The 23,916-nt window shown below is 45.1% G+C and overlaps 1 protein-coding gene across 1 annotated transcript in view; it reads right to left on the reverse strand.

Moving 5' to 3' along the window:
• Positions 1 to 15,515, reverse strand: part of LOC132830741 (aquaporin FA-CHIP-like) — a 30,013-nt gene extending 14,498 nt beyond the window's left edge. The window contains exon 1 of the mRNA XM_060848579.1: positions 15,144 to 15,515. Within this exon, the coding sequence (XP_060704562.1) occupies positions 15,144 to 15,515 (372 nt within the window). The remainder of the gene's footprint in view (positions 1 to 15,143) is intronic.
• Between the last annotated feature and the right edge of the window lie 8,401 nt (positions 15,516 to 23,916).

Genomic DNA, 23,916 nt, shown 5'->3' on the forward strand with positions numbered 1-23,916 from the left:
CCCATGGGAGACTGGTTAGCGAGGTTAGATCTCATGGAATACAGGGGGAACTAGCCATTTGGATACAGAACTGGCTCAAAGGCAGAAAACAGAAGGTGGTGGTAGAGGGTTGTTTTTCAGACTGGAGGCCTGTGACCAGTGGAGTGCCACAAGGATTGGTGCTGGGTCCACTACTTTTCATCATTTATATAAATAATTTGGATGTGAGCATAAGAGGTATAATTAGTAAGCTTGCAGATGACACCAAAATTGGAGGTGTAGTGGACAGCGAAGAAGGTTACCTCAGATTACAACAGGATCTTAATCAGATGCGCCAATGGACTAAGGTCCTAGAGAGTGTTGCTGAACAAAGACACCTTGAAGTGCAGGTTCATAGCTCCTTGAAAGTGGAGTCACAGGTAGATAGGATAGTGAAGAGGGCATTTGGTATGGTTTCCTTTATTGGTCGGAGTATCGAGTACAGGAGTTGGAGGTAATATTGCGACTGTACAGGACACTGGTTAGGCCACTGTTGGAATATTGCGTGCACTTCTGGTCTCCTTCCTATCGGAAAGATATTGTGAAACTTGAAAGGGTTCAGAAAAGATTTACAAGGATGTTGCCAGGGTTGGAGGATTTGTGCTATAGGAAGAGGCTGAACAGAATGGGGCTGTTTTCCCTCGAGTGTTGAAAGCTGGAGGGTGACCTTATAGAGGTTTACAATATCATGAGGGGCATGGATAGGATAAATAGACAAAAATCTTTTCCCTGGGGTTGGGGAGACCAGAACAAGAGGGCACAGGTTTATTGTGAGAGGGGAAAGATATAAAAGAGCCTAAGGGACAATTTTTTCATACAGAGAGTGGTACGTGTATGGAATGAGCTGCCAGAGGAAGTGGTGGAGACTGGTACAATTACAACATTTAAGAGACATTTGGATGGGTATATGAATAGGAAGGGTTTTGAGGGATATGGGCTGGGTGCTGGCAGGTGGGACTAGATTGAGTTGGGATATCCGGTTGGCATGGACGGATTGGACCAAAGTGTCTGTTTCCATAATGTATATCTCTATGATTCTAAGTATTTCGATGTGGACTTCTAATGTCAAGACATACATGCCTATTGGTCAAGTGCTGAAGGTGGAATTAGAATAGTTAGGAGATTGTTTTTGACCTGTGCAGTCTCGATAAGCAAAAGGGCCTTGTCTATACTGTAGAACTCTATGAGCCACGACTTTATAACAGACAAGAAGCTCAACACCATCCAGGCCAGAGGCTTACTTGATTAGCAACATTTCCTCTCTGCATTAACAATCACGCTCTCCACTGATGCAGGGAGGCAGCAGCATTTACCAGTGACAAAGGTGCACTGCAGTATTTCACCAAGGATCCTTCCCTGGCATCTTTCAAACACATGACCTATACCAACTCTAAGGACAAGGGACAACGAACTGCAGATGCTGGATTCCAAGGTAGACAAGCAGAAGGCTGGAAGGATACAGCAAGTCAGGAGCATCAGACATAGCGAAGTCAATTGTTTGGGTATAACCCTTCTCCACTTCCTGAGAAGGGTATGTTGTGTTCACCCAGCCTTCTGCCTGTCCCTCCTGATGCTGCCTGGCTTGCTGTGTTCTTCCAGCTTCCTGCCTGTCCCGCCTGATGTTGTCTGGCCTGCTGTGTTCTCCCAGCCTCTTGCCTGTCCCTCCTGATGCTGCCTGGCTTGCTGTGTTCTCCCAGCCTCCTGCCTGTCCCTCCTGATGCTGCCTGGCTTGCTGTGCTCCCCCAGCCTCCTACCTGTCCCTCCTGATGCTGCCGGGCTTGCTGTGCTCCCCCAGCCTCCTGCCTGTCCCTCCTGATGCTGCCTGGCTTGCTGTGTTCCCTCAGCCTCCTGCCTGTCCCTCCTGATGCTGCCTGGCTTGCTGTTGTCCCCCAGCCTCCTGCCTGTCCCTCCTGATGCTGCCTGGCTTGCTGTGTTCCCTCAGCCTCCTGCCTGTCCCTCCTGAAGCTGCCTGGCTTGCTGTGTTCCCCCAGCCTCCTGCCTGTCCCTCCTGATACTTCCTGGCTTGCTGTGTTCCTCCAGCCTCCTGCCTGTCCCTCCTGATGCTGCCTGGCTTGCTGTGCTCCCCCAGCCTCCTGCCTGTCCCTCCTGATGCTGCCTGGCTTGCTGTTGTCCCCCAGCCTCCTGCCTGTCCCTCCTGAAGCTGCCTGGCTTCCTTTTTTCCCCCCAGCCTCCTGCCTGTCCCTCCTGAAGCTGCCTGGCTTCCTGTGTTCCCCCAGCCTCCTGCCTGTCTCTCCTGATGTTGCCTGCCTTGCTGTGTTCCCCCAGCCTCCTGCCTGTCTACGAAGGCCAAGGGAACAAATACATGGGACCGCCACCAGCTGCAAGCTCACCTCTGAACCAATCACCATCTTGACTTGGAAATACACTGTCCTTCCTCCTGTGTCGCCTGATCAAAATCATGAAACTAACTGTATTGTGAGTGCCAGTGGTTCAAGAAGTCAATGCACTAGTATCTTTGCCAGGGCAATTAGGAACGAATGCCAATGATGCCTACATTCTATGAACAAATAATGAAAAGATAATCTCTTTATTTGCTTATACATTATTCTGTAAGCACATTCTCAGCATTGGATTGGATCTCTGGTTTCGTATTTCTTTGCCATTCATATTCTCAGAAAGACAGGTGATTGTTTTTGAGGTCATGGGTCTTTCTGGGAATTGTTGAATCAAGCAGCTAATAGGATCTGGGAGCTGAATGAAGAGGGAAAGTGGGAGGCGAAGTGTCCGCTCACATTAGCGGTGAGGTACTGATGCTCATGAGTTTGTCTCATGGAACATAGAACAGTCCAGCACAGGAACAGACCCTTAGGCCCACCATATCTGTGCTGACCATTATATCATTCTAAACTAAATCCATCTGCCTGCACATGATCCATATCCCTCTATTCTCTGCCTATTCATGTGTCTGTCCAAAACATTTGTTGAAAATTGTTATTGTATCTGCTTCTCGCACCTGTACTGGCAGCACACCCTCTGAGTAAAGAATTGTCTTGCGAGCCTTCTTTAAACTTTTCACCCCTCTCTCTAAACCTCTGCCCCCCTAGTATTTGACATTTCCACCCTGGGAAGAAGAAAGAAGGTACCCACCCTGCCCGGTCGCCCCTCAGCTTCCGATGCTCCACTGAAAACAATCCTTCTTTGTTCAAACTCTCATAGCAAGTGCACTCCAATTCAGGCAACATCCTGGTACAGTTCTTCTACATGCTGTCCAAAGCCTACACATCCTACCTATAGTCTGGTGATCAGAACTGCACACAATACTCCAAGTGCGATCTAAGTAAAGTTTTTGTAGCTGCCACATGATTTGCCAACTTTTATACTCAATGCTCCAAGCAGTGAAGATAAACTTGCTGTTTACCTTCATCATGCTTCCAATGATTACATTTAGTGATCTACCTTCAACATGCATTTCTTCATGAGGTCAATAATCACTAAGGCTGGATTTATCATTAAAACCCCTACTAGGTGGAGCATTGAGTGAACATGGGCAGCAACATAGCCTGTGCTACCCCACTGCAACAGCCTTATTCATTGGTGTTGCCCCTTTCAGGGAGCTATGTATGGAGTTACACCCTAAGATCCCTTTGTATATCAATGCTCCTAAGGGCCCTGCCATTTACTGTATGCTTTCCTCTTGCATTTAATCTCCCAAAGTTCAACACCTCACTCAATTGTCTGGATTAAACTCAATCTGCCCAACTTTCCAACTGATCTACATCCTGTTGCATCCTTTGATAACCTTTCTCATTATCCATAATTCCACCAAGTTTCATGTCACCTGTAAACTTTTGAATTGGACTTAAGAACATTTTCAACCATATGTTACAAACACTATGAATCCCAGTGCTGCTTCTTGTGGAACATCATTGGTTGCACATCTCCAGTCAGGGATATATCCTTTCACAACTTCCCCCTCCACCTTCTCTTGTGAATACATGGACAGAGTCATGAATGTTATAAGCAGCTGTTGCAGTGGGGTAGCACAGGCTATGTTGCTGCCCATGTTCACTCAATGCTCCACCTAGTGGGGTTTTAATGATAAATCCAGCCTTAGTGATTATTGACCTCATGAAGAAATGCATGTTGAAGGTAGATCACAAAATGTAATCATTGGAGGCATGATGACTGCAGTTGCCTTACAATTGGTAACTCTGTTCCCAAAGAAAGAAACAATAATTGACTCCATTCACTGTCTTGGGGTTGTAACCATGTTGTGAAGCTGTTGTGCAATTGACTTCCATTGGTCACTTTTTTTGTGAGTGATTTGCAAGCTCTGTCTGTGAGGAATATTTTTCCTCCCATCCTTTCTAGGCTTTTTTCTGTTGCTATTCCTGGCCCAATGTTTTTTTCAGCCTCCTTTGTTTCGGTTGACTCTCAACAATGCTAGGAGAGTGTGAGGACTGCAGATGCTGGAGATCAGAGTCTAAAAGTGTGGTGCTGGAAAAGCACATTTATAGTGTTGTAGAGAGTGTGGCGGTGGAAAAGCTCAGCTGGCCAGGCAACATCCGAGGAGCAGGAGAGTTGACGCTTTGAATATAAGCTCTTAATCAGGTGTTTCCTTGTTGTCTCCCCCTCCTCCCCATTTAGAGGGTAACCTGTTTGAATCCACCTTGTTGGGTCTCCCAAGAGCCTTCTGTTCATGACGAGGTCACATTCTTTAGACCTTTTCTTTAGATTAGATTACAGTGTGGAAACAGGCCCTTTGGCCCAACAAGTCCACACCGACCCGCTGAAGCGCAACCCACCCAGACCCCTTCCCCTACATTTACCCCTTCACCTAACACTAGGGGCAATTTAGCATGGCCAATTCACCTAACCTGCACATTTTTTGGATTGTGGGAAGAAACTGGAGCACCAGATGAAACCCACGCAGACATGGGGAGAATGTGCAAACTCCACACAGAGAGTCACATGAGGTGGGAATTGAACCCAGGTCCCTGACGCTGTGAGGCAGCAGTGCTAACCACTGTGCCACCGTGCCATCCCCTGCCACCGTGCCACCCACAAATTCCATCTGCAATTGCCCCCCAACATGGTGAGCTGCCCCCAGACTCGAGTTTCCTGCTTTGTCTAGAACTCCACGGACCATTATTTAATCCACATTACTGACCAAGGCCCTTATTCCTCAATAACCTCCCACGTGGCCTCTCTGTAATCCCAGCACAGTGTGCGCTTGATCTACAGGATTGCCTGTGGCCCTATGTCCATGCTGCAAGGACATGGATTCCTGGACTCAGGTAGGATCAAATCCTTTGACTGACTAGTCCACTCTCACCCCACTAACCCTTATCCTTTGATCTTCATACATTATAATTTGCTGTGGAAGATGCTGGCATATGCTGAAGTCTGAAGCTGATGTAGCACAGTTCCATAGGTCAACATATCCATCCTCTGAGAATGTGTAGGATTCTCCTAAGCAGGTAAGGAAAGAGTTAAGTTCTGAGTTTTGTGAAACAAGAGGTTCAGCTGAGCATGACTCAGATCAGATAAGAACTTACAGTTAACAATGGGTACTGGAAGCAAGGGTAATGGGTTAATAAGATTGAAAAGCAGTCATCATGTAGAGCCATTTAACAAGATGAGGTAACATTCAGTGTGTGCAGTCAGTTTAACAAGGTGAAAAATATTCATTATGTGAAGTCCGTTATTCATTGTGCAACAGCAGATGGCTTAATCTTTACTATTGATATTCATTGATTATAATGGTCACTCAATTAATATGTATGTTGCCTTATCTGGATGCTCCTCCCTTTAAAATGATTATATAGTTCATTAAAAGTCTGCTGTTCCAAAGAGAAGACCGAGAGCTCATGTCTCTGTGCATATGGACAATCGTTCTCTCTCCCTCCAGGGCCCGGAATAAAGATGAAGGAGGTAAAACCATACTATGTGCCTGTGCATTTTGCATCGACTGAGGGGGGAAATGAGAACGACAATATTGGCGCAGTCGGCAGGATCTAAACAAATAGTTATGATCGAATGGTGTCAGCAATCGCCTGGAACACTGGTGTTTTGAGATGGATAGGCCCACAAGGTAAGATTTTAAACATAGGAATATTGAGAGGGACCAATGTGCCAGAGATGGTCCCCTTGCTTGATCGTTCTCTATTCTGCAGATTGCTCGAACGGTAATTAGTTCAGCTGAGAGACACAGTTTCACAAGCGCATGGCAGGCAGAGGTTCGTGTTCTCTGCGCTGCAGTGCAGGGAGGGTGGGGGGTGAGATTGAGGTTCGAATCCTCTGCGTGATACTGGGGTTAGAGTCCCCTTGGGTGGGTTTGGGTTGAGGTTTGAGTCCTCTGCGTGGTACTTGGGTTCGAGTCCCCTGGGCTGGGTTTGGTTGAGTTTTGACCCCTTTGCGTGGTACTGGGGTTCGAGTCCATTGGGGTGGGTGTGATTGAGGTTCGAGCTTTCTGTGTAGTACTGGGGTTAGAGTTCTTTGGAGTGGGTGTGATTGTGGTTTGAACCCTCTCCGCAGTAACTGGGGTTAGAGTCTCCTGGGGTGGGTTGATTTGAGGTTCAGGTCCTCCTTAGCAGGCAGGGAAAGAGTTAAGTTCTGAGTTTTGGGAAACAAGAGGTTCAGCTGAGCATGACTCTGACCCGATAAGAACTTACAGTTAACAATGGGATGCAGGCAAGAGTAATGGGTTAACAAGGTGGAAAAGTAAGTAGAGCCATTTAACAATAATGGAAGCACTCAGTATGTGAGGTCAGTTTAACAAAGTGAAAAGTATTCATTAAGTGAAGTCAATTATTCATTGTGTAACAGCAGATGGCTTAATCTTTACTATTGACACTCGCTGATCATAATGGTCACTCAATGCTCCTCCCTGTGAAATGATTATATAGTTCATTGCAAAACTGCTGTTCCAGATGAACTCATGTCTCTGTGCTAATGGGTGATCGTTCTCTCTCCCTCTACGGCACGGAATAAAGATGAAGGAGGTAAAACTACTCTGTGTCTCTGAGCATTTTGCTTTGACTGACCTGGGGCGGGGTGGGGAGGGGGAGGAAGTAGAGAACAGGACTACACCTCTGTCTAACACATTTACTGATAAATGCTCCCTACCACTAGAAGCTGCTTCTCTCTCTCTTTGTCTCTGTCTCTGAAAAGCAGGCTAAAGTGCAGAGGCTGGCAGCATACAGGTATATCACGTGCACTTAAAAACTAATCATACCCCTTAGCTGCAAAGGAAATGGCTGAAGCACTGAAGAGGTGCCTGTGCTGTTCTGAGAGCAGGCATGGTGAAGTGGTCAGTTTAGTGATTGCTGAAGCCGAGTTGTGAGGATGAAAGGTCCAGGAAGAATTAAGTCCATAGATCACAGAGGCTTCCGTGCAGAAGAAGCAGTTCCATGTAAAAAAAATTTGAATGGCTGTGGGGTTACATCAGGGCCCAGTAAGCAATAGACCCAGTGTTCTTGAAGGCCCCAAGCCCAGTTTGTGGTTGAAGACTGGAACACAGCCACTGTACCTGGGCCAGCAGCAGCTGCAGGGCCTGTCATTTCTGGCCTTGCCCTTGGATAAGTCCACATGGGCATTCTATCAGCTGCAACAGCTCCTGGTGGGACAAATAACCAGCTCTGTTTTAGCTGTCGAGTTTTTGCACTGTTGAGCTTCTTGATGGAGGAAAGGAAAATTGGAGGGACAATGCTAATATGATGACTTGTGTTTTACTGAGATGCAAATACATGGAACATCACCACTTAAAGGGGTGATTCTGACCTTGCCATTTCAGGTTTGAGGGGAAATTCGTGAGTTATTTCTGTTTTTCAGCGGCAGCACAACTCGAAGGGCAGGAGCTTGGGACAGGGGCCTGCCAGGAGCGGTGAGTCACGGATTTGAGCTTTTAAGTTTGAAATCAGAGAACAAAGGTTTCTGGGAAAGGAGGGACTTCTTATTTTTACTTCCATCCACCTATATAAGTCAGTGTTTTCTAAACCCGAGACCCTACCTTTGTAGGGCCTCTGACCCAACCACCTCCTCTAACCTTAAAGACCAGGACACAACAGGTAAGCGTCTCTTCTTATTTACTTTGTGATAAGGGGACTAGCAGAGATGGCAGTGCAGGGACAGCAATGTTCCTCTTGCATGATGTTTGAGGTGAGGGACGCCATTCATGTCCCATCCAAGTACATCTGCAGAAAGTGCACCCAACTCCCACTCCTCCAAGACTGTGTTAGGGAACTGGAGCGAGAGCTGAATGAACTTCAAATCATTCGGGAGGTAGAGGCTGTAATAGATAAAAGTTTCAGGGAAGTAGTTACTCCTAGGCACGTTGAAAGCTGGGTGACTGTTCGAAGGGGGAGTTCTCTGAGGAGGTGTCAAGACAGGTCGACAATGGTCGAGCAGTGGATGTGGTGTATATGGATTTCAGCAAGGCATTTGATAGAGTTCCCCATGGTAGGCTCATTCATAAAGTCAGGAAGTATGGGATACAGGGAGGTTTGGCTATCTGGATTCAGAATTGGCTGGCTGACAGAAGGCAGAGAGTGGTTGTAAATGGAAAGTATTCTGCCTGGAGCTCAATGTTGAGTGGGGTCTCACAGGGCACTGTTCTTGGTTCTCTGCTCTTTGTAGTTTTTATAAATGACTTGGATGAGGAAGTTGAGGGGTGGGTTAGTAAATTTGCAGATGACACAAAGGTTGAAGGCATCGTTGATAGTATAGAGGGCTACTGCAGGTTGCAGTGCAACATAGACAGGATGCAGAGCTGGGCTGAGAAATGGCAGATGGAGGTCAACTGGATAAATGTGAAGTGATGCATTTTGGAAGGTCGAACTTGAATGCTGAATATAGGATTAAAGACAGGATTCTTGGCAGTGTGGAGGAACAGAGGGATCTGGGTGTGCAAGTACATAGATCCCTCAAAGTTGCTGCCCAAGTGGATAGGGTTGTTAAGAAAGCATTTTGGGTTTCATTAACAGGGATATCGAGTTTAAGAGCCGCAAGGTTTTGCTGCAGCTCTACAAGTCCCTGGTGAGACCACACTTGGAATATTGTGTCCAGTTCTGGTTGCCGTACTATAGGAAAGATACAGAGGATTTGGAGAGGGTGCAAAGAAGGTTTACCAGGATGCTGCCTGGACTGGAGGGCTTGCCTTATGAAGAGAGGTTGAATAAACTCGGACTTCTCCCTCTGGAGAGAAGCAGGAGGCGGAGACATGATCGAGGTGTATAAAATAATGAGAGGAATAGATAGAGTCAGTAGCCAGAGACTATTCCCCAGGGCTGGATTGACTGGTACGAGAAGTCATAGTTTGAAGATATTCGGAGGAAGGTATAACGGAGACATCAGAGGTAGGTACTTTACACAGAGAGTTATGAATGCATGGAATGCGTTGCCAGTGGTTGTGGTGGAAGCAGACATTGGCGACTGCTGGACATGCACATAGATAGCAGTGAGTTGAGGAATGCGTAGGTTAAGTTACTATATTTTACATTAGGATTAAGTCTTGGCACAACATTGTGGGCCTAAGCGCCTGTTCTGTGCTATACGTTTCTATGTTCTATGTTCTAAAACAGTCAGTGGCAGTATCCCCTGTGGTCGTTCCCCTGAAAAAGCATGTATACTGTTTTGGATACTGTTGAGGAGGATGACTTACCAAGGGTATGGAGTGGGGCCCAGATCTCTGGCACAGAGCCTGTCCCTGTTGCACAGAAGGGAAGGAGGGAAAGGAGGAGAATGTTGGTCACTGGGGACTCAATAGTTAGAAGGTCAGATAGAAGGTTTGTTGGGAACGAACGAGACTCGCGGTTGGTGTGTTGCCTCCCAGGTGCCAGGGTCCGTGATGTCTTGGATTGTATCTTTGGGATCCTGAAGGGAGACGATGAGCAGCCTCAAGTCATTGTCCATGTAGGTACCAACGACATAGGTAGAAAGAGGGATAGGGATGTAAGGCAGAATTTCAGGGAGCTAGGGTGGAAGCTGAGAGCTAGAATAGGTTTGTTACCCGTGGCATGTGATAGCGAGGCAAGGAATAGAGAGAGAGATATCAGCTAAACACGAGGCTGCAAGGTTGGTGCAGGAGGGAGGGTTTCAGGTTCTTGGATAATTGGGGCTCATTCTGGGGAAGGTGGGACCTGTACAAACAGAACGGTCTTCACTTGAACCAGAGGGGTTTTATCCTGGGTGGGAAATTTGCTGGTGCTATTCGAGTGGGTTTAAACTAGCTCAGTAGGGGGATGGGAACCAGAGGTGCAGTTACAGTGCACAGGAGGATGAGAGTAGGGAGGACAGGGACAGGATTTCAGGGTCACAGGAATGTGCTGGCAGACAGCGAAGTGGTTTGAAGTGTGTCAACTTCAATGCCAGAAGTATCCGAAATAAGGCAGGTGAGCTTGCAGCATGAATAGGTACCTGGGACTTCGGTGTTGTGGCCATTTCGGAGACATGGATAGAGCAGGGTGAGGAATGGATGTTGTAGGTTCCAGAGTATAGATCTTCCATTAAGAACAGGCAAGGCAGTAAAAGAGGGGGAGGCATCGCCTTGTTAGTCAAGGATAGCATAACGGTGGCTGAGAGAACTTTTGATAAGGACTCGTCTCATGAGGTAGTCTGGGCTGAGGTTAGAAACAGGAGAGGAGAGGTCACACCACTTGGAGTTTTTTATAGGACTCCACAGAATTCCAGGGAGTGGAAGAGAGGATTGGCAAAATTATTCTGGGTAGGATTGACAGGAATAGGGCGGTCATTATGGGGGACTTTAACTTCCCCAACATTGACTGGAAATGCCATAACTCTAGTAAGTCAGATGGATCAGTTTTTGCCCAATGTGTACAGGAGGGTTTCTTGACACAGTATGTCAAAGGCCGACAAGAAGGGAGGCCATACTGTATCTAGTGCTTGGTAATGAACCAGGCCAGGTGTTTGATTTAGTTGTAGGTGAGTACTTTGGAGTGAGTGACCATAATTCAGTTATGTTTAGCTTAGCGATGGAAAGGGATAGGTACATGCCACAGGTCAAGAGTTACCGATGGGGCAAGGGCAATTATAATGCGATTAGGCAAGAATTAGGATGCACAGAATGGGGTAGCAAAATGTGAGGGATGCAGACAATGGAAATATGGAGCTGGCTTAAGGAACAGATATTGCGTGTCCTTGATAGGTGTGTCCCTGTCAGGCAGGGAGGAAGCGATAAGATAAGGAAAGCATAGTTTACTACAGAAATTGCATCTCTTGTTAAGCAGAAGAAGGAGGCTTATGTTTTGATGAGACAAGATGGTTCAGATGAGGTGATGGAGAGTTACAGATCAGCTAGGAAGGATTTAAAGAGAGAGTTAAGAAGAGCAAAAAGAGGACACGAGCAGTCTTTAACAAATAGAATAATAGGTTTGAGAGGAATAAAAGGATGATTAAGGTAAGAATAGGGCCAGTCAAAGCCAGAAGTGGGAAGTTGAGTGTGGACCCTGTGGAGATCGGAGAGGTACTAATGAACATTTCTCATCAGTTTTCACTCAGGAAAAGGAGAATATTATAGAGGAGAAGAATGAGGTATGAGATATTAGACTAGAAAAGATCAAGATTAGTTATGAATAGGTGCTATCAATTCCAGAAGGAGTGAAAGTAGACAAGTCCCCTGGGCCGGATGGGATTTATCTGAGGATTCTCTGGGAAGCTAGGGAGGAGATAGCAGAGCCTTTGGATTTGATATTTGAGTCATCATTGTCTACAAGTTTAGTACCAGAGGACTGGAGGATTGCAAATGTTGTGCCCTTGTTCAAGAAGGGCAGTAGAGATGACACAGGTAATTATAGACTAGTGAGCCTTACTTCTGTTGTAGGAAAGGTTTTGGAAAGGATTATAAGAAATGACATTTATAATCATCTAGCAAGCAACAATTTGATTTCAGATAGTCAACATAGTTTTGTCAAAGGCAGGTCGTGTCTCACAAACCTCAATGAATGTTTTGAGAAGGTGACCAAACATGTAGATGAGGGTAAGGCAGTTGACGTGGTATGGACTTCAGTAAAGCCTTTGATAAAGTTCCACATTGTAGGCTATTGGAGATAATGCAGAGGGATAGGATTGAGGGTGAGTTAGCAGTTTGAATTAGAAACTGGCTTTCTGAAAGAAGGCAGCGAGTGGTGGTTGATGGAAAATATTCAGCCTGGATTAGTAAATTTGCAGATGATACTAACGTTGGTGGAGTAGTGGACAGTGTGGAACAGTGTTACAGGTTGCAGGAGGGGACTTGGATAAATTGCAGGATTGGGCTGAGAGGTGGCAAATGGAGATCAATGCAGCTAAATGTGAGGTGATACGCTTTGAGAAGAATAATAGGAAGGCAGAGTACTGGGTCAATGGAAAGATTCTTGGGAGTGTGGATGTGCAGCGAGATCATGGAGTACATGTATATAGATCCCTGAAACTTGCCACCCATGTTGATAGTGTTATTAAGAGGCCAAACAGTGTGTTAGGTTTCATTTGTAGAGGGATTGCGTTCCGGACCCACAATATTATGCTGCAACTATACAAAACGCTGGTGTGACCACACTTGGAATATTGTGTACAATCTGGTCCCCATATTTCGGGAAGGATGTGGAAGCATTGGAAAGAAGAGGAGATTTACCAGGATGTTGCCTGGTCTGGAGGGAAGGTCTTATGAGGAAAGGCTGAGAGACTTGTGTCTGTTCTCATTGGAAAGAAGAAGGCTAAGAGGGGATTTGATACAAGATGATCAGAGGATTAGATAGTGTAGACAGTGAAAGTCTTTTTGCTAGGATGATGACGTCAGCTTGTATGAGGCGGTTTAACTACAAATTGAAGGGTAATAGATTTAAGACAAACGTTAGAGGCAGGTTCTTTACTCAGAGAGTGGTAAGGGGTGGGCCAATGTAGTTAACTCAGCCACATTAGGGAGATTTAAACAATCCTTGGATAAGCACATGGATGATGATAGGATAGTGTAGGGGGATGAGCTGAAAATAGTTCACGGGTTGGCGGAACATCGAGGGCTGAAGGGCCTGTTCTGCGCTGTATTGTTCTATCTATTGTTATTCTTGAACTGGAGAATCTGATTTACTCATTTTCACCCGATGTAGTCACTACTCTTATCACACAGGGAGGGGAAAATTCAACCGAAAAGTGATCAGATCTCAGCTGGAATATGGGTTGCAATTCAGACCACCACATATTTAGAGGTAATGTCAATATTTGGAGACAGTGTACAGAAGATTGATTGGATTGGTAACCAGGAAGAAGAGGGGTCCATTCTATGGAATACCACAGAAACCTGGAATAGTCTCCTCATGGAACAGGTTTTGTTGTGGTATTTAAAACCATGAACAGTTTTGATAGGGTAAACATGCAAAATATTTTCCCAGTGACAGAAGAAATGTCTGTCAGGTGATTGTCAGAGGAACCAATCTTAAGGAAACACATTTTACTCAACAAGTGGTGGGCGGCACGGTGGCACAGTGGTTAGCACTGCTGCCTCACAGCGCCTGTAGACCCGGGTTCAATTCCCGACTCAGGCGACTGACTGTGTGGAGTTTGCACGTTCTCCCCGTGTCTGCGTGGGTTTCCTCCGGGTGCTCCGGTTTCCTCCCACAGTCCAAAGATGTGCGGGTCAGGTGAATTGGCCAAGCTAAATTGCCCGTAGTGTTAGGTAAGGGGTAAATGTAGGGGTATGGGTGGGTTGCGCTTCGGCGGGTCGGTGTGGACTTGTTGGGCCGAAGGGCCTGTTTCCACACTGTAAGTCTAATCTAAAAAGTAATCAGGAATGCACTCTCTAACACAGTGAAAGCAGATATAAAAGTTATATTTAAATGAAAACCAGGTTAAATACTTCGAAGGACAAAATTACAGACTTTTGGAGAAGAAGATTATGTGATTAATTAGATAACCCAACCACATAGCACAGCTAAAATGAGCCAACTGGCCTTAATTGGTAGCCTATCATTCTGTGATTCAACAATGTTTTTAGCAGAAACACTTTGAGCACTAAAACTTGGTTTTTATCAGTAAAACAACTGCCAATCCATTCTCTTCCCTCTCTGTCCGTATGGCTCTCCCTCTTCCCTCAGCCTTTGTGCTCTGCTGAATGACAGTCACCATGTTTAGATTACTTACAGTGTGGAAACAGGCCCTTCAGCTCAACAAGTCCACACCGACCTGCCACCCACCCAGGTCCATTCCCCTACACCTAACACTACGGACAATTTAGCATGGCCAATTCACCTAACCTGCACATTTTTTGGACTGTGGGAGGAAAGAGCACCCGAAGGAAACCCACACAGACAAGGGGGGAATGTACAAACTCCACACAGTCAGTCACCTGAGGCAGGAAGTGAACCCGGATCACTGGTGTTGTGAGGCAGCAGTGCTAACCACTGTGCCACTGTCTTTTAACATTGCACCCCAGATTCTGGACAGTCAGTCTCCTTTCTTTGCAGGGCTTATCATGAATTGGAGTTGAGAGCTGTGACTAGTTGGGATTGAGAACAGGGATCAAAACAGTTACTCTTAGGTAATCAGAGCTGTTACTAATTGGGATCAAGAGCTGATACTCGTTACTAATGAGAACAGTTACTTGTCTGGGGAAAAGAGCTTTTACTCGTTAGATTTCTAGTTGGCAATGAGTGGCATTCTTTCCTACAGGAGGCTGTTGAAACTAGGTCATTAAATCAAAACTGATGTAAACAGAGGTCTGATCATTAAGGAAATAAAGGTCATGGGGTTAAGAGTGAAAAAAGGAATGATCAGATCAGCCATGATCCCATTGAGCAGACTCAATGGGCCAAATGGTCTATTTCTGCTCCCACGTCTTATGATCTTGTAAGTTCTTCATTTCACATTGGAGCTGGTATTGTTTGGAGATGAGAGCAATTATCAGTTACTTTTGAGTGCTGTCTCGACTTCTTATTGGGAACTACCACAAGTTCTGGTAGGGAACTGTGACTAGTTGGACGGGTTAGAGCTGTCACGAGCTAAGTTAGGGAATTGTTATTAGTTAAGTTTCTGAGCTGCTACTAATTAGTGTTAGGAGTTGGGTTTCAGGGCTATTCCAAGTTCAATTTGAGAGTTGGAACTGGGAGCTGATAAGTGATAAGATCTGTCAGTATGTGGGAACATGTGTATCACCTTATCTATGGCTGCTCACTTACCTTGTTGAGTCCCAGCTCTCCACGGATATCTTGCGGTGTAAGTGCATAGAGTAGGGCGCACGCTGTGATTGCCCCCAGCACTTGCATAGCCATGTACAGTACAGCCCGAAATGGACTAATTCGCAGACTGAGGAACAAAGCAAAGCTGACAGCAGGGTTGAGCTGGCCCCCACTCACTCCCTGTGTGAAAACAGAGACAGTGGTCACTCCTAGACCAAAGCCCAAAGCTATCTGTAGAGTGCTAGGGCTGTTTCCAGCCCAGGGCAGAGTACAGCCCACGCTGGAGAATACAAAGGCTGCAGTACCCAGGAATTCGGCAGTGAGAGCTCTCCAGAATGACTCACTCTGCAGTTCTTCCTTTAGCTGCTTCATCTCGGAGCTGTGGCTATCGAGCAATGAGGACAGAACTCCAATTCTGACTATTTGTAGCTGGCTGCTGAGGAGGGGCCCACTTACAGGGGGGTTACCTAAAGGTCAGTGGTTGAAGGACTCAAACAAAATCTTTCTGGTATTTTTCCACTTGCAGTTTCTGAATTGCTATTGGTGAGGATCTTCCAAAACGGTGAAGCTTAAAACAAGAGCTGAGATTATGAATGACTTTGTGAGAAACAAAGCTCACTCACTTCAATAATTTCAGTCCGAGACAAGATCTGAATCAGTAGTGTTATTTATTTCACACTTATTCCACAAGGCAGGGACAAAACACACTGAATTCAACAAATACTCGATATTTATATAGTTTGGTTTCTATATTTTTAAAAATTTCATTGTTCCCCCCCTGTTTACATCCTCCACTTCCCTAAGACCGATACCTATTACTCCTGTTTATCTTTTGCCTTATCCGGCCTTGTCTGTGACAAAATGCTTATTCCTGGCCTCACAAGGCCGTTGACCTCATCCCATCCTTTGCTTACCATTATCTACTCCCTCCATCTGTGCCGCCCCTCTCAGCATCTTATCATTAAGATTCTTTTAATTGGGGTTTGTTCCTGTGTTTCTGTAAAAGTGGGAAACAGATGTTTATACCTATTGTTTATACATGCATATCTAGTTTAACTGCCTCTCTTCACAGCATCTTATCTACCATTGTTTTGTAGTCCCATTTCTTTCTTGCATATATTTTTAGCTAATACAAAAAACAATCACGCATTTCCTCCACACAGCTCCCAATCCCGCCGACTCAGCCCCCAGCCAAAACAATTACACACTGGTGTGAGTTTATTTACCTTGCATCAGCAATTATGGTTGCAGAAGTAACATTAATTTATCTATATCCCACAACATTGATTTTCTGTTTTTCTGTCAACAATTTGAAGTGACACATCCTGTGATATTACCCATAGATTCTTCATATTTCAGTAGAAAGTTTTCTACATTTCCCACTTGGAAACCTGACGCTCACTGGGGTGTGGGTCCTGACACTCACTGGGGTGTGGGTCCTGACACTCACTGGGGTATGGGACCTGACTGACACTGGGGTGTGAGGCCTGACACTCACTGGGATGTGGGGCCTGACGCTCACTGGGGTGTGGGGCCTGACACTCACTGGGCTGTAGAGGCTGACACTGGGGTTTGGGGCCTGACACTCACTGGGCTATGGGGCCTGACACTCACTGGGCTATGGGGCCTGACACTCACTGGGGTGTGGGGCCTGATACTGGGGTGTAGGGCCTGACACTTACTGGGGTGTAGGGCCTGACACTCACTAGGGTGTAGGGCCTGACACTCATTGGGGTGTGGGGCCTGACGCCCACTGCGGTGTGGGGCCTGATACTCGGGTGTGGGGCCTGACACTGGGAGGTGAGGCCTGACACTCACTGGGTGTGGGACCTGATGCTCACTGGGATGTGGGGCCTGACACTAGATTGTGGGGCCTGACGTTCACTGGGGTGTGCGGCCTGACACTCACTGGATGTGGGGCCTGACACTGGGGTGTGAGGCCTGACACTCACTGGATATGGGGCCTGACGTGCACTGGGGTGTGGGGCCTGACACTCACTGGGGTATGGGACCTGACGTTTACTGGGGTGTGGGGCCTGACACTGGGGTGTGGGGCCTAATACTGGGGTGTGTGGCTTGACACTCACTGGGGTGTGCGACCTGATACTGGGGTGTGGGGCCTGACACTCACTGGGGTGTGGGGCCTGACACAAGATGTGGGGCCTTACACTCACTGAGGAGTGGGACCTGACACTGGGGTGTGGGGTGTGACACTGGGGTGCAGGGCCTGACGCTCACTGGGGTGTGTGGCCTGACACTCACTGGGTGTGGGGCCTGACGTGCACAGGGGTATGTAACCTGATACTGGGGTGTGGTGCCTGACACTCACTGGGGTGTGGGGCCTAATACTGGGGTGTGGGGCCTGACACTCACTGGGGTGTGGGGCCTGGCACTGGGGTATGGGGCCTGACACTCACTTGGATATGGGGCCTGGCGCTCATTGGGGTATGGGGCCTGACATTCACTGGGGTGTGGGGCCTGATGCTCACTGGAATGTGGGGCCTGACACTCAATGGGTTGTGGGTCCTGGTGCTCAATGGGGAGAAGGGCCTGTAAGTAAGCCTTGAAGAGATCCCAATATATCTTCTAGTTAGTCCTGAGATTTTACCCCAATTAATCTCAAATCATGATTCTAATTAATCCCCAAAATCTGATTTCAATCCCAAAGTAATCTAATCTAATTACTTTTAATTTCAACTTCCTAGTTAAGAAGCCTCAAAATATATTTTATTGAAGTTGGTATTTTAGTAAAGCCTAAAATTGTTTCTAACAATGTTTTCTCCTCTCCTTTGATCAGAAAGGAAAAGTAAAGGAAGCAGCTCAGCGATACCAATATGCATTGAAGAAATTCCCACGAGAAGGGTTTGGAGAAGATTAAAAGACTTTTCGGGAGCTGAAGGTGTCCCTGTTGCTGAACCTCTCACAATGTCAGAGGAAAATGAATGTATGTCCAGTGGCCTCTTTGGTAAATAGGAAGAGCATGGTGCTTTCCTGAAAACAGAAGTGCCCTGATCTCTCAGATTAGATTGCTTTACATCACGATAAAAGATTTTGCCATGCATTACAGCTACTTTTCATGTATGCAAGCTTCAGTGTATCAATTTTATGTCCATCAGTATATATTATGTCCATAACAGAAAATGATTCAGACCAATAAGTAGGTTAAGAATAGGGTGTACATATTTTAGATGCAGAGGTCATGTTATGCCTTTCTGGCCCCAGTGTATCAGGTCTGCACTGACCTCAGTACCTTAGTTCTCAATAATTCCATGCAGCACTGCACCAAAGGTAATAACCCTAAATTCTTCCGCATATGTCATCAGTAATGCATGATGCCTTTGCAAACATTTTCTTAAAAGTAATACATGAAGGCTAACTACATTGCTAAAGTTACATGAAGGCTAGACCAGGTAAAGGACAAAAGACTTCCTTCCCTAAAAGACATTAGTGAACAAAGTGTTTTTTTTTTAACAACAATTATTGATAATTTCCTGAACTTTTCCTCTAATTTATATTCTACTAACTGAAGTATTCCATCTCCCCAGTGCATTGGCTTGGATCTCTAGATCATTAGTCCAGTAACACCACTGTCTTCCCAAACTGCTTCACCCTGAAGAAGTACAAATTTCCCTGTGGGTCTCAGTCTCTCATTCACATACTAACCTTGATATCTTTGATTCTAATACTGTTCCAATCAAGTTCAACTTTGAGCAGAATTTTGTAGCTCCATTTCTTTAACTACATATTTCCTCTGAATTTACAGAATTTGCCTTAGTGTATTATCAATATTTTGTCCCCTCTAGTCTGACTTCAGAATCTTCACTCGCACGTTCCTTTCCATTGTCATTTCATGTTGCCCTTTTTTTACTGTGGAACTGTTTTGTCCATTTCTTGACTTTCAGATGCATTAGATGATATTTCAAATCATCTACTTCACTTCTTTCAAGCTTTAAAAGTAATCTATTTACATGCTACTAAAACATTAGAGACTCTTTGAAACAGATTGTTGTCATTCCTAAGTTACGTCACACCTGAAAAGAGGATCTCATTTCATCTTATGTCCAATTCTAATGCTTATTTAGCCAAGACATAAACTGATTAGGGATAGTCAACATGGCTTTGTGATTGGGAAATCATGTCTCACAAACTTCATTGCATTTTTTGAAGAAGTAACAAAGAGGATTGATGAGGGCAGAGCAGTAGATGTGATCTATATGTACTTCTGTAAGGTGTTCGACAAGGTTCCACGGGAGACTGGTTAGCAAGGTTAGATCTCATAGAAAACAGGGAGAACTAGCCATTTAGATACAGACCTGGCTCAAAGGTAGAGGTGGTGGTGGAGGGTTGTTTTTCAGACTGGAGGCCTGTGACTAGTGGAGTGCCACAAGGATCGGTGCTGGGACCACAACTTTTCATCATTTATATAAAAGATTTGGATGGGAGCATAAGAAGTATAGTTACTAAGTTTGCAGATGACACCCAAATTGGAGGTATAGTGGACAGCGAAGAAGGTTACCTCAGATTACAATGGGATCTTGATCAGATGAGCCAATGGGCTGAGAAGTGGCAGATAGAGTTTAATTCAGATAAATGCAAGGTGCTGCATTTTGGGAAAGCAAATCTTAAGAGGACTTATACACTTAATGGTAAGGACCTAGGGAGTGTTGCTGAGTAAAGACACCTTGGAGTGGAGGTTCATAGCTCCTTGAAACTGGAGTCGTGAATAGTAAAGAAGGTATGCTTTCCTTTATTGGACAGAGTATTGAGTGCAGGAGTTGGGAGGTCATGTTGCGGCTGTACAGGAAATTGTTTAGGCCACTGTTGGAATATTGCGTGCAATTCTAGTCTCTTTTCTACTCGAAAGATGTTGTGAAACTTGAAAGAGTTCAGAAAAGATTTACAAGGATGTTGCCAGATTTGGAGGATTTGAGCTATCGGGGCAGGCTGAACAGGCTGGGGCTGTTTTCCTTGGAGCGTCGGAGGCTGAGAGGTAACCTTATAGAGGTTTACAAAATCATGAGGAGCATGGGTAGGATAAATAGACAAAGTCTTTTTCCTGGAGTGGGGGAGTCCAGAACTAGAGGCATAGGTTTAGGATGAGAGGGGAAAAGATATAAAAGGGCAACTTTTTCATGAAGAGGGTGATACGTATATGGAATGAGCTGCCAGAGGAAATGGTGGAGGCTGGTACAATTGCAACATTTAAAAGGCATTTGGGTGGGTATATGAATAGGAATGGTTTGGACAGATATGGGCCGGGAGCTGGCTAGTGGGACTAGATTGGGTTGGGATATCTGGTCAGCTTGGATGGAAAGGACCGAAGGGTCTGTTTCCATGCTGAACTCTTTGACTCTATGACTCATTCAGATGTTTTTGGAGTTAGTTTATCTGCATAATTTTCTGTTTTTACAATCTGATAATGCAGCCAAAAGCTGAAGCAAATAATTTTCATTACAATTAGCTCAATGAACCTAATGAATGTCCAAGCAGAATGTAAAAATCTAATTACTTTTCTCCCTTCCCTCTCTACAAGGTTTCATTCAAAAGAATCAGGCTAAATGGCCACTTGGTGAACAAAATTCCATATCATCATGTTAAACTACTGCCAAAAAAATTAATATTACATAGTACCTTTAACTTGGTGAAACATCCGAAGGGACTTCATAAAAACATTATTTAACAACCTTTGACACTGACTTACATGGAGAGATATTAGGTCAAGTGAACAAATGTTTCAGCAAAGCAGCAGGTTTTAGGGGAGTCTTAAAGAAGACAAGGAAAGTTGAATGGCAGAGAAAAGGATTCCAGAGATTAGGTGCAAGGTACTTGAAGAAACAGCTTTCAATAGCTGAGCACCACAAAATGTGGATGGACAAGAGACCAGAATTGGAGGAGTGCTGGGTATCCAGAGGATTCCAGGGCTGGAAGATATTACAGACAATCCGTGAAACACAGCTATCTATTTAAGAAGGTAACTTTTACTACTCACTCTGCCCAATATGTCTCTGTTCTGCTTCTTAGCCCAGCTAGATAGTTGCATATTTGGACAGGATTTAGAGAAAATAGAGGAATAAATAAAACTGATGAACGTGTGTTAGAGCCATGGAATTCAGTTTGTTTAATGGGTTAGCTCTGGAACAATATTGGTGAAAAGAAAAATATTTTTATAAAATCACCAAATCTTCAGTATTCCAAGTTTATACAAGTTATTTTCATAAGAATTAGTATTCTTGTGAATTGCTCTGAGGAGTACAAGACAAATGCTTTGACAAACTGTCTTTTTCAGCAATGCCCAAACTGACTTTCAGTATAAGAGATGATTATTATAAAGACATTCTCCACCTGCAAAAAAAAAGCCACAGCTTTGTTTTTTATTAATTTACGGGATATGAACATCATTGGCTGTGTCAACATTTACTGCCCATCCCTATTTGCCCTTAAGAAGGTTGTGGTAGTGAACTGCTTTCCTGAAACTCTCCATTTGCGTAGGTACATCCACAATACCATTAGGAAGGAACTCCAGGATTTTGACCCAGCGACACTGAAGGAATGGGGCAATTCATTTCCAAGTCAGGATGGAGAGCAGCTTGCAGGGGAATTTGTAGTGGTGATGTTCCCATGTATCTGCTGCCCTTGTCCTTTTACATGCTAGAGGTTGTGGGTTTAGAAGGTGTCTTAAGGAGTCTTGGTGAATTTTGATAGTCTATCTTGTAAATAGTAAACTGTTGTTGGGTCTTGCTGCAGTTGACCGTGGACTGCTTCAATATTTGAGAAGGTGTGAATTGTGTTGAATACTGTGCAATAAGACCATAACACCATAAGACATAGGAGTGGAAGTAAGGCCATTCGGCCAATCGAGTCCATTCCGCCATTCAATCATGGCTGATGGGCATTTCAACTCCACTTACCCGCATTCTCCCTGTAGCCCTTAATTCCTTGTGACATCAAGAATTTATCAATCTCTGTCTTGAAGACATTTAGCGTCCTGCCCTTCACTACACTCTGCGGCAATGCATTGCACAGGCCCACCACTCTCTGGCTGAAAAATGTCTCCGCATTTCTGTTCTGAATTGACCCCCTCTAATTCTAAGGCTGTGTCCACGGGTCCTAGTCTCCTCGCCTAATGGAAGCAATTTCCTAGCGTCCACCCTTTCCAAGCCATGTATTATCTTGTAAGTTTCTATTAGATCTCCCCTTAATCTTCTAAACTCCAATGAATACAATCCCAGGATCCTCAGCCGTCCCTCGTATGTTAGACCTACCATTCCAGGGATCATCCGTGTGAATCTCCGCTGGACACGCTCCAGTGCCAGTATGTCCTTCCTGAGGTGTGGGGACCAAAACTGGACACAGTACTCCAAATGGGGCCTAACCAGAGCTTTATAAAGTCTCAGTAGCACAACGGTGCTTTTATATTCCAACCCTCTTGAGATAAATGACAACATTGCATTAGCTTTCTTAATCACGGACTCAACCTGCATGCTTACCTTTAGAGAATCCTCGACTAGCACTCCCAGATCCCTTTGTACTTTGGCTTTACGAATTTTCTCACCATTTAGAAAGTAGTACATGCTTGTATTCTTTTTCCAAAGTGCAAGACCTCGCATTTGCTCACGTTGAATTCCATCAGCCATTTCCTGGACCACTCTCCCAAACTGTCTAGATCCTTCTGTAGCCTCCCCACTTCCTCAGTACTACCTGCCTGTCCACCTAACTTTGTATCATCGGCAAACTTCGCTAGAATGCCCCCAGTTCATTCATCCAGATCATTAATATATAACATGAACAGCTGTGGACTCTGGACCCTGCGGGACACTGCTTGTCACCGGCTGCCATTCCAAAAAAAGATCTTTCATCCCAACTCTCTGCCTTCTGTCAGACAGCCAATCCTCAATCCATACCACCTCGAACACCATGGGCCCTCACCTTGCTCAGCAGCCTCCCGTGTGGCACCTTATCAAAGGCCTTTTGGAAGTTTAGATAGACCATGTCCACTGGGTTTCCCTGGACTAACCTACTTGTCACCTCTTCAAAGAATTCCAACAGGTTTGTCAGGCACAACCTCCCCTTACTAAATCCATGTTGACTTGTTCTAATCCGACTCTGCTCTTCCAAGAATTTAGAAACCTCATCCTTAATGATGGATTCTAGAATTTTACCAACAACTGAGGTTAGGCTAATTGGCCTATAATTTTCCATCTTTTGTCTTGATCTTTTCTTGAACAAGGGGTTATAACAGCGATCTTCCAATCATCCGGGACTTTCCCTGACTCCAGTGACTTTTGAAAGATCTCAACCAATGCCTCTGCTATTTCCTCAGCCACCTCCCTCAGAACTCTAGGATGTATCCCATCGGGGCCAGGAGATTTATCAATTTTAAGACCTTTTAGCTTTTCTAGCACTTTCTCTTTTGTAATGGCAGCCATACTCAACTCAGCCCCCTGACTCCCTTTAATTGTTGGGATATTACTCATGTCTTCCACTGTGAAGACTGATGTAAAGTACTTGTTAAGTTCTCCTGCTATTTCCTTATCTCCCATTACTAGGATTTCAAGTTTGAAGTGGCCCAATGCCTACTTTTGTCTGTTGTTTGTTTCTTATATTTTGAAAGAAACTTTTACTATCATTTCTAATATTACTGGCTAGCCTACCTTCATATTTGATCCTCTCCTTCCTTATGTATCTCTTTGTTATCCTCTGTTTGTTTTTGTAGTCTTCCCAATCTTTTGATTTCCCACTGCTCTTGGCCACTTTATAGGATCTCTCTTTTTCT

The sequence above is a fragment of the Hemiscyllium ocellatum genome, chromosome 32 (genome assembly GCF_020745735.1).
Source record: "Hemiscyllium ocellatum isolate sHemOce1 chromosome 32, sHemOce1.pat.X.cur, whole genome shotgun sequence".
NCBI classification, from domain to species: Eukaryota; Metazoa; Chordata; class Chondrichthyes; order Orectolobiformes; family Hemiscylliidae; genus Hemiscyllium; species Hemiscyllium ocellatum.